The 13,333-nt window shown below is 44.2% G+C and overlaps 1 protein-coding gene across 3 annotated transcripts in view; it reads right to left on the reverse strand.

Moving 5' to 3' along the window:
- LOC129825058 (sodium/potassium-transporting ATPase subunit beta-1-interacting protein 2-like) overlaps window positions 1-13,333 on the reverse strand; it is a 179,607-nt gene that overhangs the window by 31,615 nt on the left and 134,659 nt on the right. For 2 of the 3 annotated variants that reach the window (XM_055884795.1, XM_055884797.1), the window contains exon 4: window positions 9,287-9,490. In XM_055884795.1, the coding sequence (XP_055740770.1) occupies window positions 9,287-9,490 (204 nt within the window). The remainder of the gene's footprint in view (window positions 1-9,286; window positions 9,491-13,333) is intronic. The other variant, XM_055884796.1, reaches the window with a different exon arrangement.

Below are 13,333 nucleotides of genomic sequence, written 5' to 3' on the forward strand. Positions count from 1 at the left end.
TCTGTGATATGGGGCGTCGTCGGCATTGGGAGCAAAAGGCTCCCGCAATTAAAGCAGCTGAATGAAACACTGTGCTCGCAGCTCACAGGCTCGCATCAAGCGGCGTCCCATGTCGTTTCTGACATTTGAAAAATAGGAGCCCGCTTTCGCCCTCCCTCGCCGTTGATCTCGCTCTCGCTCTCGCTCTCTGGCTTATCAGATGAGATGCTCCGACACTTCAGAGATCCCGACAATATCAGCTCCCCTGTCACTCAACACAGGCCCACGCCGTTACTCATTCAGCCACAACAACAAGCCCATCTCAGAGAGTGGAGAACGAAGAGACACACAGAGAAACAGGCTTCGAATAAGAAGAGAGACAGACATGGGGAAAGGGCCCTGAGATTGATACTGAAGCCTCTGTGATAACGTTGTGAGCCAGACTGACAGATGTCTCGTGAATGATTTGCCAAGCATGACTCTGTTTCAACACAACAATTAGTCTAAGATCGCAATTCCGTGCGGACATGGTCTCCGTGTGCCTTTAGGGCCTAACATTTAATGAGGCCAATTGATTCACTTCCCTCAAAGGTGTTGGCCACTGTCAAAATTGATCAATTTTATTACAGGGGCTAAGGCATTCACTATTCACAGAACTGATAGCTAAAAAAAAATCTTTCTATACATGCACAGGCGTGAAACACGTGTAGTCTTTGGCGAAGAAAAATTGATTGTTGAAAGAGGCAGAAATTGGAGCGAAGCACCTATCCTAGCTTAATGAATTGGATTCATCTATCAATGTGGACTTTGCTTTTTTGTTTAATTCGACATTGAAAGACTTGGATGAGGAAAAGAAAAGTGTTTTTTCCTTCGTTGGTGCATCAGAGGAGTAGATTCCTCCGCCATAACTGATACCTCCTCCAATCCTCTTAAAATTACTTCTGACCAAATTGGCTTAGTGTTTGCTTTATATTTCCCAGAGAGCCCAGTCACCGGGTCTTCAATAGTGATTTCTCTAAAGATACGCATCTTTCCAGTCTGTTATCTTCTTTGAACAATAGCCATTGAAATGAACATTGAAGGCAGTTGGAGAGTGTCACGTTGGTATAAAGGGATCGAGAGACAGGCGCAGGAATGCCTAATAGGGGTTTTTATTGACCCAAATTACAGCGTGCCATGTAAAGGCACGGGGACGAAGACCAAACAAATACGTATACAAAACACAGGGTAGAAACCCAAAACAAAAGAGCGAGGAGTACCTCGAGTAAATGCACCGGGGCGAGAACCGTAACATACACACACACAATGATTCCACACGGGACGAAACCTGTAATCATCTGCACAATACAAATGGCAAGAAAGCCAAAACACAGTACAGGTACTCACTTGACCAACGGACATTGTAACAATAATCGACAAGACAATGGTGAACAAAGGGCACACTTATACAATTACTAATCAATGGGAATAGGGACCAGGTGTGCATAATGACAGTTCCGGAGGGATCCGTGACAATACCCCCCCCCCCCCCCCCCCCCCCCCCAAGGATGATCACAGGAACTCAGTGCTGCCCAAGTTGCATCGTCGTCGGACGGACCAGTTGCGTCGGACGGACCGGTTGTGGCGGCGTCAGACGGGCCAGTTGCATCTGCTGAAGTTGCGGCGCCCGGACGGATCAGTCACAGCGTCATTGGACGGGCCATTCCCGCTCTCTCCCTTAATGGCCCATTATTCTGTCACGTTGGTATAAAGGGATCGGGAGACAGGTGCAGGAATGCGTAATAGGATTTTTATTTACTCAAATTACAGCGTGCCACGTAAAGGCACGGGAACGAAGACCAAACAAACACGTATACAAAACACAGGGTTGAAACCCGAACAAGAGCGAGGAGTACCTCGAATAAATAACACAAGCGCACAAACCCGTAATCATCTGCACAATACAAGTGGCACGACAGCCAAAACAACATAGCACAGGTACTCACAGGACCAACGGACATTGGAACAATAATCGACAGCCCCATGGAAACCAAAGGGCACACTTAAACAATTACAATCAGTGGGAATGTGGACCAGATGTGCATAATGACACCGTTCCAGAGGGATCCGTGACAGAGAGGTTCAGGTAGAAAATAGGAATGAATGTCTGAATACAGACATGGGGAGAGAGCAATTTTCATCCCATCATGACAGAAATGCCAAACAACAGGAAGATAAATGGAAATGAAAATGGTGGGATCCTATGGCGACTAAAACACACAAGGTATTCCCACTACTCCCATAATAGATCACAGCAGCAAAAGCAGAGATAACATTGTTTAAACACTCAGGGTTTATGATAATTCTCCCACTTCGTCAACAGGCTAAATTCAGAGAAGGGTAAATAATATCAGGAAGAGCTTCACCATTAACCAAGCAAATACTACACAAAGGGGCTTTTCACAGTGCCTGAGTGATAGGTGAAAATAGGAAACTTACGTTTATGCCGTGCATCCCTTTAATCTTCTAGCTAATGGACCCGGGCCATAGCTCTTCTCTAAACAATTACACTCACATTCAAAGACCCACGCGGAATCCCTAACCAAGGAAAAAGCAATAGTACCTTCAGAGGGCACCATGTAATTAAACAAGGTGTGATTCATTACAAGTGTCATTGAAAATATTCTCATAAGCACATCACCATAGCGGTGTTAATAGTCTCATTTATTAAAGTGTATTCTGGCCCTGGGCACAGGATGCCTGTTGTGTGTCTGTACAGGCTGGAGGATGTGATGGAGGAGTGGAGGGGCTGTGGACTCCAACAGCTGTCTCCTCCAGTAAGAAAACATTATTCCTCCCAGTGTGTGTGTGTGTGTGTGTGTGTGTGTGTGTGTGTGTGTGAGTCTATGAGATGTCTTGCTGGATATGGGGGGCCTGGACACAATTGTAAAGCTAAGGTTTGACAGTAAGTGGTGCTAGCCAGGAGTTCAGCCTGCTACATATACTGCAGCCCTATGGCACCTGTCATCGGAGGCACCCGTCAATGGCAAAGTTGGCTCCTTTCTACAGACCGAGTCCCCTTACGACTCCATAGAGCTGTGACTTTACTGCATATAAATGTGCAACTTTTAGTAGCAGCAATACAGTAGCACTGGCACTGACTCTGACAGTTCATATCAGGGTTACTTCAATTACTTTCGCATTAAACCCTGTCCTTGTCCAAACACAGTCTGTGCACATGCTTTGAATAGAACAGTTAGTCATACCCTCATCATTCCTCATCAAACAGTTATGTTAGAGTGAACGTGGAAGCTCTTCTGATTCATGGCTCTCCTCGGGTCGACTGGCTGGCTGTTCTTAGAGAATCTGGCCCCGGGGCTCTGAGGCGTCAGCCATGCTACTGTGTACCGGACACAGCTCATTTAGCCGCTTATCCAGCCATACGAAATGGCCGCCTCTCTCTGCCCCCCCCCGTCCCCCCCCCGTCCCCCCCTGTCCCCCAGGCTCTCCCCTGGACCGTGGTGGCGTGTGCTGTATCTCTGCTCTGTGGCTCTGTGCACTGCCTGGCCCTGACGCCACTGCACTCCTCTCCTCTGCTCTCTCCCAGTGTGAAGGAAGAACAGAGAAATCTGCCTGGCAACATATCAACGTCTTCCCGGCTGCATTCGTCATCTCCCAGAGGTTGACTGCAGATAATAACTGACAAGCAGCCATTCTTATAGACAAAAAAATCATCACAGTAGCAACACCAGTGAAAAAGAGGTTGGATGGCATGAGACCTACACAGTATATGTCAGTGTACTGTACATTTTTATGGTTAACTGCGATGGCTTCTGTACAGTAACAGTAGGTGTGAGTTTTATTTTTCACTATGGGAGAGTGCGCTGTGGCTCTTCTCATCTAGTGTTGCGTCACACTAATAGGTTCATGCAGCAGACGATGGTGCAAAGCAACATGGCTGGACCTCGCCACGGTACGGTGCTGAAGGTTAGACGGAGGACGTTAATCACCTAGCGTGTTAACCATAATCAGTGGTACAACTCCCACACAGAGCTGTGATTATACTCCCAGAGCAACCTTACCTACCACAGCACGGTGCACCACTGTGCTGCCGAGATGAATTTACCCCACAAGGAACCCAATCAAGAATGTCTTAACTGATATTTTTCCCACCGACTAGCTCAGAACATTAACACATTCTCCATAGATAATGACATCCTATGGTGGTGGGAACAGAGTGCAATTGCAGATGGGATGTGGCAAAAGAACAGTGAGACATCACAGTTTCGGGCCGAACCTCACAACCCTAGAGCTGAAAATACCATATGGTCCCTCAGCTAAGTGCCACCTAGCCCAACAGTCTCATGTTGACAGTGTCACGGTGACCCCACTGCAAACTGCTTGGGCTATCTTTATTACACTACCTTGGTAAAGGGTCACTGCGCCAATTAACATCTTATTTATCTACCGTAGCTACTTGCCTGCCTGTCTGATGTGGACAGCAAAACAAAGACAGCTGCACTCAGACAACAAAGACAGGGAGGACTGGAGGAGAGGGGAGGAGTAACATCGAAAGATCCTCCAGTGATTGCAACCCTTCTTCAGTCCCATCCAAGGCAGGCTTCTTAGTACGACGCACTATTTAATTACTTTGAGACGGAGGCTTCCTTATGGCGTAATGACGCGTACAGCCATACTACTGTCTGGGCTGGTTGTAAATGAACGGATGAGGCCCCTACATCAATTCTCCGCTTTGAGAGAAACCTCATTAACAGAAGGTGCTGCTCTGTTGCTCTGACGCCAGAAAAGAGAGCAGCAGAATAACAGTGAGACTTAGGGAACGTCTTCTGTCGGAGCCAAGGAAGCTGCCTAAAAAAGAAGTTGGTGGGTGCGTGGATGACAGGGAAAATGCTTCCTCTGTAATCCTTATAATTATCTCTTTATTGTCGTCATTGTGGTTCACACAAGGAGGCTCTTTCACTGCGGCCCATTTTCATAGATATTACTGAATTAGATTAACCTCCCAGGTTATTTTCATTAATACATAAGAGATAAGAAATTGTTACTTGGGTACTTTGTACCCTATCAAATGACTGTACTTCAATGAAAGAAGAGGGACAACCAAAAGTTGTGGATCAATTGTGTTCTTGTCTGGCAGAGGGGGAAGGAGAGAATAGGAGAGGAGGAGAAGAGAGAGGGCGGTTGTCTGCGCAGTTAACAGATCAAAGAGCCACTCATTCATTTTGGGGGAAAGATAATGAACCAGTCATTTCTTTCCCTGAGATTCTCATGTGAGGAAACAAAAGCCATTCATTATCCATTAAAGAGGTTCTGGGGAAAATTGACATTGTTGGCTCGTGCTGCCAGACACAATTAAACAGTCTTCCATCCACGTCGAACGTCTGAGATAGGAAAAGTGTGTTTGGGATGCAATTGTGCCTCTGAATGTTTCTTAGCCCAATTATGATGTCCGCCGCTAAGACTTCCAGTGCAACGCAAAGCCGCTTACAGAGGGTACTCCGCTTGAATGGAGTATCGGAGGTAATTTAGCAAATTGATTCTAGATTCAGCCCAATGCTTTCCACTAAGCTAGTAAAAAGCTACGCAAAGACAACAGCAGCCGGAAGCTTACAATAAAAATGTATTATGGCAGCATGGCACGGATATTATGGGAATACCGGAATGTGTAATGCTGTGGTATTGTTTCTAGCTCCATGGTTTGTATAATGTCCAGTAGATACTGGACACTGTGGCCAGGTCTGCAGATTGAATGGCTGTAGACTTTGGCTCACAGCCATCAGTCATAATGACAAAGCACGACACACCACTTCCCAAATGCCTCCACTACAGAAGCTAGTGCTCTGAACCACTCAGGCCCAGGTTTTACTTTATATAACAGTACATAACAGACTTTGGACATTCGCTTTGACATAAAACTTTTAATGGATTTGGTCTCTCTCCAAGCATATTTTAGCCTTTGAAAAGAAAAGGTGCAGCGATTCGCATTTTATCCTCACAGAAACTTGTTTCTAGTCTTTGCAAAAGTGATGTCGGCAACATTAAAAGATGGCACCTAAATATCAGAAAGAAGTATCAAACCATTGTATTATTATTGGGCTCCATGCAGGCTGTGTAGTAATGAAGAAGCCCTCTAAACCCCCCCCCCCCCCCCCCAGTCATGCAGCTCAAAGGTTTTGCTGACACCGACACCCGTCTAGTCCCCTTCGATGTTTCAGGGAGAACTTAATTCAATCATTGTCATATTGATCCTGGCACCCAACATTCTCTTGACACCATGCCACTGAACCAGCTCCTGTGTTTAGGAGACTAAGCGTTGTTGAACTTGCAATAATTCCAATCATTTTCTACATAATATCTGACAGGCTCTAAGCATATTTCTCACTGGTGTTTGGAATTGTGTTTATGTATCTATTCTACTGTACTGCAAGAGAGACTCGCTGAACGTGTGATGGAATATACTGTAGACTCGATGCACAAACCTTGTTTGATGTGAGTGCAATAGTCCAGTTGCCCAGTAGACAGATCATACAATGCGCTAAAGGGAACAATGATCATTCACCATCTCACGATTGTTTTCAATCAAAAACCATGTAAGTGTTCGGTTTATGACTGAAACGTTTCCAATGTGCAGAGTAAAATACATTGAGATGCGTATAAACCTGAGAAGTAGCCCTGAAATCGAATCCAAAATAGGTTGCACAGTGTCTGACAGAGTTAATGGATAGTTCTAACTCCAGGCAGGTAGGTTGTCTTTCACACACTGGCTGGAGAGAATGTGTTCTCCTGGGATCTATCTATGTGGAACCCTCGACATGATCATTGACACAGCAACAACACCCTGCTTGGTTACATCAACATTCCCATAATTACACTCCATACATTAAGTCATTGTGAAATATCCTGGTGCGTTGTGGGAATCTCCTGCTCACACTGAGAACCTGAGGACTATAATTACAAGTGGCGGGAGCGAGAGAGGGAAAGAAAGATACACTGGGGACAGTTTCCCCTACACACACACACACTACATAAGCTCACACACAGAAAACACACACACACACACACACACATGGATATTGACGCCACACACACGCACACACACACTCTGGAGGAGAATGGAGGGAAAACCAATCGTCAATAAGGGAATTGCGTTTCCTCTGCCACCCTCTGGGATGGCCCACTGCCAAGCCACTAAAAGCTGCTGCCAGGCCTAAGCCTGCACTTTTAGAAAGATGAAGAGTTGTTTTTCCCGTTGACAATTGTCTGCCTTATAATATTGCTGCAAGGCCATTAGTCACTACAGTAGTAGGCAGCTAGTAATACGAGACAAAATAATGTGTGTTTCACATCTCATTGGCATGTCTCAGCATTGATGACTGTGCACAGGCATACGATTAACTTCTTCATCCATTACCTCATATCACAGACAGACAGCCTCACTAAACTGAAAACAATATGAAAATGTCTGTGCAAAATATCGTGGTTCACCGGGGTATCATCATCATAGCCCAAATATAAAAGCCTCTTCATGTGAAACAAGGTCAGTGTACAGTCTTCCAACTCCAACAAAAAGAGTCCCACATGCCCAGAGCCTAGGCTCCATCCCGTTCCCCTGCTGAGATGAGAGGGAGTGTAGCGGGTAGACTAGCAGCCAGACTAGGTCTACATACGGGTAACTGCCAAAATAAAGGAAACACTTGAGTAAACGAGAGATACTAAGTATTTTGAAAGCAGGTTCTTTCTCATAGGTGTGGTTCCTGAGTTAATTAAGCAATTAACATCCCATCATGCTTAGGGTCATGTATAAAAATGCCCAGTTGCCCATTATTTTGGCTACCATGGTTAGAAGAAGAGATCTCAGTAACTTTGAAAGAGGGGTCTCAAAGGAGCATAGGGGGTTTAAAGGGAGTGTGTGTGTGTCTCAGTCACCAGATCTCAACCCAATTGAACACTTATGGGAGATTCTAGAGCCGCGCAGCGTTTTACACCACCATCAACAAAACACCAAACGATGTAACTTCTCGTAGAAGAATCGTGTCGCATTCCTCCAACAGAGTTCCAGAAACTTGTAGAATCTATGCCAAGGCACATTGAAGCTGTTCTGGTGGCCTAATATACTTATAGAGGTCTACTATACTTACAGAGGTCTACTATATGTACAGATGCCTACTATACTTACAGAGGCCTACTATACTTACAGAGGTCTACTATACTTACAGAGGCCTACTATACCTAGAGGTCTACTATACTTACAGAGGCCTACTATACTTACAGAGGTCTACTATACTTACAGAGGTCTACTATACTTACAGAGGCCTACTTTACCTACAGACGTCTACTATACCTCTACTATACCTACAGAGGTCTACTATACTTACATAGGTCTACTATACTTACAGAGGCCTACTATACTTACAGAGGTCTACTATACCTCTACTATACCTACAGAGGTCTACTATACTTACAGAGGTCTACTATCCCTCTACTATACTTACAGAGGTCTACTATACTTACAGAGGTCTACTATACCTCTACTATACCTACAGAGGTCTACTATACCTACATAGGTCTACTATACTTACAGAGGTCTACTATACTTACAGAGGTCTACTATACTTGCAGAGGCCTACTATACTTACAGAGGTCTACTATACTTACAGAGGTCTACTATACTTACAGAGGCCTACTTTACCTACAGACGTCTACTATACCTCTACTATACCTACAGAGGTCTACTATACTTACATAGGTCTACTATACTTACAGAGGCCTACTATACTTACAGAGGTCTACTATACCTCTACTATACCTACAGAGGTCTACTATACTTACAGAGGTCTACTATCCCTCTACTATACTTACAGAGGTCTACTATACTTACAGAGGTCTACTATACCTCTACTATACCTACAGAGGTCTACTATACCTACATAGGTCTACTATACTTACAGAGGTCTACTATACTTACAGAGGTCTACTATACTTGCAGAGGCCTACTATACTTACAGAGGTCTACTATACTTACAGAGGTCTACTATACCTACAGGGGTCTACTATACTTTCAGAGGCCTACTGTACCTATAGAGGTCTACTATACTTACAGAGGTCTACTATACTTACAGAGGTCTACTATACCTACAGAGGCCTACTTTACCTACAGAGGTCTACTATACCTACAGAGGTCTACTATACCTACAGAGGTCTACTATACCTACAGAGGTCTACTATACTTACATAGGTCTACTATACTTACAAAGGTCTACTATACTTACAGAGGTCTACGATACTTACAGAGGGCTACTATACTTACAGCCAGAAGGATCTGCAGGGAGCTGTGGGCCACCTCCACATACTGGTACTCCAGCAGACAACCTGCGATGCTGATGTAGCGGTGGTCCTCCGGGGCCCAGGACGGAGGGGGGGTGACCGGGGTCACCCTGCAGCCTGGACCGTTCTCCATCCACCAGGACCGGTGCATGGACATGTTGAAGGTCATGATCAGGTCACTGTCCTGCTGGCAGAAAGGAGAGGGGGGGGGGGGGTGAAATACCATATATATATAGGTACTACTGTACTGTAGATCAGGTGTTTATGTGGAAAGGGGACAACATTAATATTGAGGTGACATTCATATTGAAATATTTGATATAGAAATGCTAGATAGTTGAGTACGTTTTGAGTATATCTACAATGGATTTTCTGTTGTAGGTGTTCAGCTACTACCGATGCCTTCCCCAGCCATAACGGAGTCAGTGCAATTACGTGCTCAAGCTTAAGCACGATTACACCTCAGTCAGTCTGGCAGTGATTTAACAACGTAGGTCAAACACCCAGCGCTCCACAATATTCTAATCAAGCTAAAATGTGTTCGTTGGCATGGAACAATGCCTAAAAGGGTGAAAAACCTCCCCTCTGTGACTTCTCTACGCTACCACTTCCCAACTCTTTAAAAAGGCTGCATTGCCTACAGGAGATTGAGATTCTAATTTAATGCAATGTGTATTTTACTTTCATTAATAAGCCTATTACGACATTTGTTTTAAAGAATCGTCTATCATTCTAGAGAGGAAAAAGCATTGAGCTAGTGTTGCTTTGGTAATGTTCTCAGTTAAGTTAAAAGCTTTGCTTAACATTTTGCAACACAATTATTTATTCTGCCTCTTTCCCGGCATCTCGGGAAGGCTATTAATTCTGAGCAGAACAAGAGTACACAGAGAGTAAAACTGAGCCAACATGCATTCAGCTTTTGCATGCCATTAATTCTACAATCAAGTGGCGGAAGAAAGGGCTATTAGGGATCAGGGTTTTCTGTGCCATTTCCAGGGCTAGCAATCCAAACTCCGGTATACAAAAAGTAATTGTGAAACCCCGGGTCATTTGAGTCATCAAGCAGAGGATAATTCGAGTTGGTACTGAGAGAGAAGTGTGCGTGCATACATCCGTAAGCTAGAACGAATGAAGAGAGAATAAAACGTTGACAAAATCCATCCCAGAAATGGTCCTACTAGCTCTCAAACCTCTACCCTGTTCTCACACCTACGGACACATGACTGAATATATTCGATGCACACATTATCAGCCTGTGCTAAACTCTCCCTAAAGACCTGCATTTTGAAATTTCAATTCACATTTAAGAGCACTGCTTAAATCAGACAAGTGTGCCTTCCAGCCCTAGCTGTAGTATGCCCGCTCTGCAGTGTATCAGTTATTTTAGCATAAAACCTTGGTATTTGGCATTGAGACAAACATTCCCTCTCACTTACAAAACCAAGTAACACCACCCAATTTACTTTCATCCTACCAACACTTGTCAACCAGCTCCCACTTTTCTTCTCTCCTGCAGAAGGGAATGAGTCATCTGGGGGATTGGTGTCAGTGGCATTATTGCCTGTTGTTTAAAGGCCATATCAAGATCTATCACTCCTCTGCCTCAACAAATGGCGCCAGTGTTTGTCCACAGCAGGATGTGGGTGTTGTGGTAAACTGCTTTTAATTCATCTTGAAATACTCATCAGTGGGAGACGTTTGGCTGGAGCCTTGCCAAACAACAAACCCACAGCATCGTTTCTTTATCTGCCTGTTTGTCTCATTGAGGAGTGGGTATTGATGCAACAGGCTCTCTAATACAATCAGAAACTCAAGGCCTTATCCGGTAGGTCTAGTGCCAGACTGCTCAACTAGTTCAGATTGTAATTACATTAAAACCCACATAATGGACAAACAAATACATGAAAGAAATGCTTGTAACTTACAGAGTACCTGACCTGTGATAGAACAACAGCCTGCTCTAACGTGCAATCTTATGTACAGTCGTCCTAAACACGTTAGCTGGACTAACACACCTCTGCCTGTCCCCTAGCACCGAGAGCGGACCGGCTCGGTGCCTCATGCCGTATGACAGGTGTGTTCTCATGCCTCCTCGTATGAAGACAGACAAGTGGAACATAAAGACTGTTAGACGTGAATAGAAAGAGATGGGGGGGGGGGGGGGGCAGGTTGCAGCTGTCTACCTCTCCGTGTCTCCCTGCCTCTGTATCTGCTGTAATGAATGTCAGTCGTGTGGATGAACAACATCCATCATCAGTCAAATTGATAGAATAGAATGAGTGATGAGTGTTCAGCTCAGCTCATCACTGTTCCATATGCAGTAATACAGGGCTGCCTTCCTTACTAGCAGCCAAACACCTTTCCACTACCCTCTGACTGACTGGCAGTGTGGTTCAGCATCATTTGGAACCAGTACAAGGACAGCATGAGAGTTGGGTGTCACTGAGAGTTGACTGGTTGTTATTACTCCTCCTAAATAGTAAGGTGATGATGACTGGGCTTTTCCCAACGGTTGTTGTCCATACTTGATGACTGCAAAAGGATAGACTAACACATCCCTGACAACAAAGTAGAAGAAACTAAGTCGCCAGAGGATACAAAAATGTGGAATAATTGAGAATCAGTCATATGCAGTATCTATCTTACATCTGAAAAGAACAAAGAAAAGTATTACAGGAGTTGCACGGAGGCTTTACTTTGCTCTCTACGTCCCCGTGGGTTCCATTTTTAGGGCTTTGTACTGTCTTGCTGTTTCATCAGCCAGAGAATCCTTCGAAAAACTGAATGAATTCAATTCAAATTGGCTACAACCTTTCGAATATTACATTGATTGAGCATTAAAAAGCACTGACACTACAAAGGCCTACAAATTGGATGGGTACACTTTTATGAGAGTGGCATTTGAGTGAGTTATTCTGTAGATATATTTTAGACACCACCAGTACATTCCTGCAACACTACTTTCAAGGTCTAAAAAAAAAAATGCTTAGCTAGCCGTGGTTGGGGGGATTTGGTTGTTTGAACACAAAAGATGGACAGTCACACTGTTAAGCACAACAGCCAGCTATGAAAGAGACCCAGATGTTCCACTTTAAAGGAGTAGGAACATTTCTCATTCTTTCCATGGTAGCAGGGGTGCAAAATTCCCTGCAGTGCACAGGAAGAGATCAAGAGAGCAGCTTTTCTGTATTTAAAGACTTCAATCCAAAATCTAGAGGAGTTTAACTGGAAGACTGTTCTGACAACACTAACAGGAAGGAAGAGTGTCCTCTCTCTCCTTTCACAATATGCTGATCTACAGTTGAATGCCTATCGAAGTGTGCATTCAAATACCACTAAACAATCCTGGGTGTGTCTTTGAATTTAACTCCTCGTACTCGTGGAAGTATGCCGAGGCAAGTGCTACACGGTGCTTAGTATGCTTTATGTAGGAATGTTAGAGGGGTGACTGTAATCAGAACTGGAGAATGACATTGAGAGAAAGCAATCTGAAGGTATTTGGAAAGGATCAAGATCAATACCTATCATCAGCGAACGAGTTGAAGAATTCAGACTGGTATTTTCAGTATTTTCTTGGAATTTCCTTTGACAAGTACATGCTGAACCAATGGCTGATTACTACGACTAGGCTGATTGTGCAAGTGTATGTGGTACAAGGAGAACCAACAGAATACACTCAATTAGATTGGGAAATAATTGTCTTGCTAAGCAACAGAATACTTGTGTTTCCTACCGATTAAAATGAGTCATATTCAGAGAAAGTTGATATTTAAAACAAAAATACTCTCAGTAGGTGTCAAGTGGCTTTCACGCAACATTAATTGCACCATGGGAAAGACGCATTAGTTCAGTGTGAACTTTAAGAATACTGAGGCTTGGTGGCTAATGAGGATGGAATAGCGAAGTGTCCTGTGTCCACAGACACACTTAAAGCAGCGCTACACACACACACGCACACTGTCAAACATCTTACATTATTATAAACACTATCCAAGGAACCCAGATATCCTTTAATAACCTCCCATAACAC

This window comes from Salvelinus fontinalis, chromosome 27, assembly GCF_029448725.1.
Source record: "Salvelinus fontinalis isolate EN_2023a chromosome 27, ASM2944872v1, whole genome shotgun sequence".
NCBI classification, from domain to species: Eukaryota; Metazoa; Chordata; class Actinopteri; order Salmoniformes; family Salmonidae; genus Salvelinus; species Salvelinus fontinalis.